Raw genomic sequence first — 4,161 nt, 5'->3', positions numbered from 1 at the left:
TAATCACCAGGAAAAACATATCTGATGGCCATTACTGTGAAGGACAAAACCAGAATTTACCACCTCTGACCATTGCTAGAAGTTGATGTTAACTGTTTGTTCAAACGTGGCTCAGGAATGATACAGAGGGAAAAAAATTATGGTGTTTGGACACCAAGTTCTATTTTAGCAATTCCTGATTTGTCCTGACCCCAAAGCCCTCATATGTTGCAAGTATTCAAAATACAGACCAAGTATACCTTGACAATGAAGATTGGGTAGAGTAGGACTTGTGTAAGGAAAACAAAGGTGGAATATAGAGCAGAATAGCATCCAGTGCACTTCTAAACTCCTGGTAGTGATACTCTACATTAGGTAGTACTGGCAAATTATTTGGGACATCAGTTTTCTCTGTGCTGTACCCCAACACACACTGTAGCTCTGGTAATCATTAGCAAATAGGACAAACCAGTCTAAATGTCCTAGTCTTCTATAGACTGATGAGCATATGGCCAAAATGTTGCAGCAGTTCAAATACCTTTCAAGTATCATATGAAGATTGCCACTGTTAATTATATAGGCAGAGTGATTAATTTCAGGTTAAAGCCCTCTTTTGAAATGAAAGTTACAAAGATGCTGATATAAACTTGTTTTGTACTTGCAGGGAAAGTTACAAAGCAAAGAGGAGCTATATGACTTCCCCAAGAATTATGACTCCAAATCAAGTAATGTTGCTGTCAGCAGTGAGACTTCAACTGTATCAGCTAAAGCATCACCACCACCTGTTTCTGTGAAACCTGTCTTTGGGCGTCCCATCCTGAGAAACTCTCAGCCAGCGGTTCCGCCTGCTGAGGAAGAGGAGGAGACAAAGTTGGAAGAGGAAGGAAGCGAACAAGAAAATACTCCAAAATCAGTATTGAGGAAAGTGAAAATATTTGAGGAGATGGATCATAAGGCAAGGATGCAAAGAATGCAAGAGCTGCAAGAGGCCCAGAATGCCAGGGTATGCATTTTCTCTCTGCTGTGCTTTTTGGCCTGTAGAACAGCCTGAGTCCTGAAAATGAAAATCATGTTTTTGCATTGTGTTACTTCCAGAGGGAGAAGTTTGGGAAACCACACATAGAGACGTACTGTTGTGTGGATTTGGATATAAAAAGAGGACATAGTTTAAGGCTTCCTATTGTAACTATAGAAAGTTGACTTCTAATAATCCTGTTGCTTTTGGCAATCCATTGTTTTCACATGCACTTTGAATTACTGCTCTAGCAAAAGGTTACATGATTTGTAGGAATATCAATAAGATGTTTCCAATTTGTGCTTTAATTGTAGCTGTGACCTGCTAGATCCTAGTATACAGTCCCTAACGGAGAGACTTAAAAAGAACAGTTATTTTCTTCTGCTTTCTTTTAAAGCTTGAAATAGCCCAGAAGCATCCGGATATTTATGCTGTCCCTGTCAAAACACAGAAGTCAGAACAGAACTGGCCCCAGCCGATGAGGTAAGGTGTATACAATTTTAGGCATTCTGTCTTGATTGTTTATTTCACTAGCAGGAGGAAAACTGATCTTGGTAGTTTGTGTTCATACAAATCATCCTGCCTTGGCATGTAGTTATCTTGCTCTGCCTCAGAGATTACTGTAAAGGTGGGGCAAAATTTCAGCAAACTTTTCTTGGATTACTTTTAGTTCATTTATAGTATTTGAATCATGTAGGGAGAAACACTATATTCTTTCACTGAAGTATTTGCGGAGCCATTCTTTGCCCCAGTCAGTTTCACCCAGAAGCTTTCCTGCATGTCCATTTTTCCTGTGCTAGATACTTGATGACTGTTAGTCCTGATAAGTAGTTGCTGTTCTAATAGCAATTACTTAAATGCTTATTCAGTTACAGATGTGTAGTGTGGTTAGGTAAGCTAAGGGTGAAACTTGCCTCAGGTCTCATTAAAGTAGTAGTCTTTCATTAAAATTAAATGAGTTCTGGATGGATTGACCCTTGTGTTATCTTACCCTACACACTGCACATTGCTATGACTTGACTAGTCACCTATGTTAACACACTTATACGATGGATTTAGTTTTCTTCTCTTCAGGACTTCTCAGTTTTTCTTGCCTCTTAGTAATAGCCAATAGAAATGACATTTTTTTGTTTCTAGTGGATCAAATCCTTTGATGTTGCAGTAAGTCATCTAAAATGCAAAAATGGAAAACTTTTTTACAGGATTTCTTGGCAGGTTCAGAAAAGCATACTTTTTATATAGCCTTGGAAATGGCACTGTTACATCTTGACAGGGATGCTAGTGGTTGGCCTAGAGGGATTATTTAAGCCCTGGGGGCAATGTGCAAGGAGAATAAGATCTTGTTTTTGCATAACATGGATGGCAAAAATCATGGCTTTTGAAACTGAGGAAATACTCTTTCTTGACATTTTATTTTTGTATGTCTGCTTAATGTCACATCAAATGGGTAGTACTACAGTGTACAGAAAGCAAATGTGTGTGTTATGTCTGCCCACTTTTAAGGCTAAGAGCCCTAGTGAGAGCCTTGAGTGAGAAGACTACCAAGAAATGTCACAAAGAAGTCTTTAGACTTTGAGACAGGAGACGGAGGATGTGAAATAAGAAGCAGGCATAGAAAGCACACTGTGCAAAACTAATTAAGGAAAATGTCAGTTGGAGTAGTTAGCAATGGCTGGAAACCTCTCTGCTCAGGGAATAAAGTAAAGCTATTGATGCCTCTGTGTGTGTGTGTGTCTGCAGAGGTGATTAATAATTTTAAATTTGGTATGCTGCCTGTTAGGATGAGTAGATCAAATCCAAACGTCAGTGTCCTGTGTGATGGAAGTAAGATGCCTGTCCAGATAGGGTCACCATGGCCGTGCAATTGTTTATGGGCTAGAAGAGGTTTCATTTGCTCCATGTGCCTTTCTAGGTTGTACATGGCCATAAGGCAAATGCTGCATATAATTATTTTTCAGCTTTTCATAATGAAAGTAAGCTTCATTTCTTTCTCTGTCTTGCTGTGCTAGCTCCAGACCTCCAGAACCCCAGAAACCTCCTGTTAGACCTTACCTAGAGAATCGTTGCAGTTACGGCAGTGATGTGGAGGAGGAGGAGGAGGAGTACCGTCGGCAGCTGGCAGACCACTCAAAGAAGGGGTATTATGGACAGCCATCCAGATACAGAGACACAGAATTGTAGGCTTGCTAGTATGTCCATGCCTAACACTTTTGAAGTTTCTTCCTTCGCAGCCAAAGTGGAGCAATAGTTAGTGTTGAAAAGCTATATTTTTATCGGGGGTGGTGTTAGAGGGTACGCTACTCAACTGAGACATATCTATACACTGGAACTGGAAGAGTTCTTTTTTTGGGGATATTATTTTGTCAGCATCTATGAAAAGAAATCACTATTGCCTGAATGCTGTTGCCTGTTTTATAAGGACCAAAACCTTAAAGTTTGTGTTAATTCTTGGTATTTGCATACTTTAACATAAACCCCCTTTTTTCCTTTTTATTAATGCTGCCTTTTTGGACTGTTCTGCTGTGTTATGAAAGTATGATCCCAGAGATACACTTCTTAATGCAATAGAACTAAATGCAAAAGTGTATTTGAAGAACAGTAAGTGCCTTTAACAAGAAGCATCTTAAGCTGTTTGTTTTGACATCTGATACATGGTGCAAAGCCATAACACACTAAAAGGGGATTGTTTTACCTATCTTTTTTTTTTATCAGTTTCATGGTAACAATTTTCCTTGCATGTTATTTTTCTAAGTTCATAGATGCATATGCAATATTTCATAAATACTGACTGTACATAATAAAGATGCAATTGACTGGGTGGTTGGAAATGACCAGGACATGCTTAAACAGAGAAAATGATGTAGAAATTCAGTCGTGTATTAAAATTTAAACAGACTGCAAATAATAAAGGATATAGTCTAGATTAACCTTGTGTATCTTGTTTTTCTTTTGAACAACATTAATTTTCTAGAGTTGCTGACTTTCATGAGTACACTGTTTCAGTTCAGGGTCTCATCTCCTGCTGTTCAAGTAACTGGGAAATGGCATTGTTGATGTTGCTTCACAGTGTTAGGAACATTATTATTTTTAAAATCTGTTGTGATTTAAAACTGATGCAAAACTACAGAATTCCTGCATGAGACTTACCTTCTGGGAGTATTAACTTT

The 4,161-nt window shown here is 38.5% G+C and overlaps 1 protein-coding gene across 1 annotated transcript in view; it reads left to right on the top strand.

The window, feature by feature from the left end:
- TJP2 (tight junction protein 2) overlaps positions 1 to 3,175 on the top strand; it is a gene marked incomplete at its 5' end in the record, with an annotated part of 10,075 nt that extends 6,900 nt beyond the window's left edge. The window contains 3 exons of the mRNA XM_009083523.1: positions 644 to 982; positions 1,392 to 1,477; positions 3,004 to 3,175. Coding sequence (XP_009081771.1) covers positions 644 to 982; positions 1,392 to 1,477; positions 3,004 to 3,175 — 597 coding nt within the window. The remainder of the gene's footprint in view (positions 1 to 643; positions 983 to 1,391; positions 1,478 to 3,003) is intronic.
- Positions 3,176 to 4,161: the final 986 nt, after the last annotated feature.

This window comes from Acanthisitta chloris, unplaced genomic scaffold (genome assembly GCF_000695815.1).
Source record: "Acanthisitta chloris isolate BGI_N310 unplaced genomic scaffold, ASM69581v1 scaffold13921, whole genome shotgun sequence".
Taxonomy (NCBI): Eukaryota; Metazoa; Chordata; class Aves; order Passeriformes; family Acanthisittidae; genus Acanthisitta; species Acanthisitta chloris.
The sequence above is the reverse complement of the archived record's forward strand: the minus strand, read 5'-3'. Positions and strand labels throughout refer to the sequence as shown.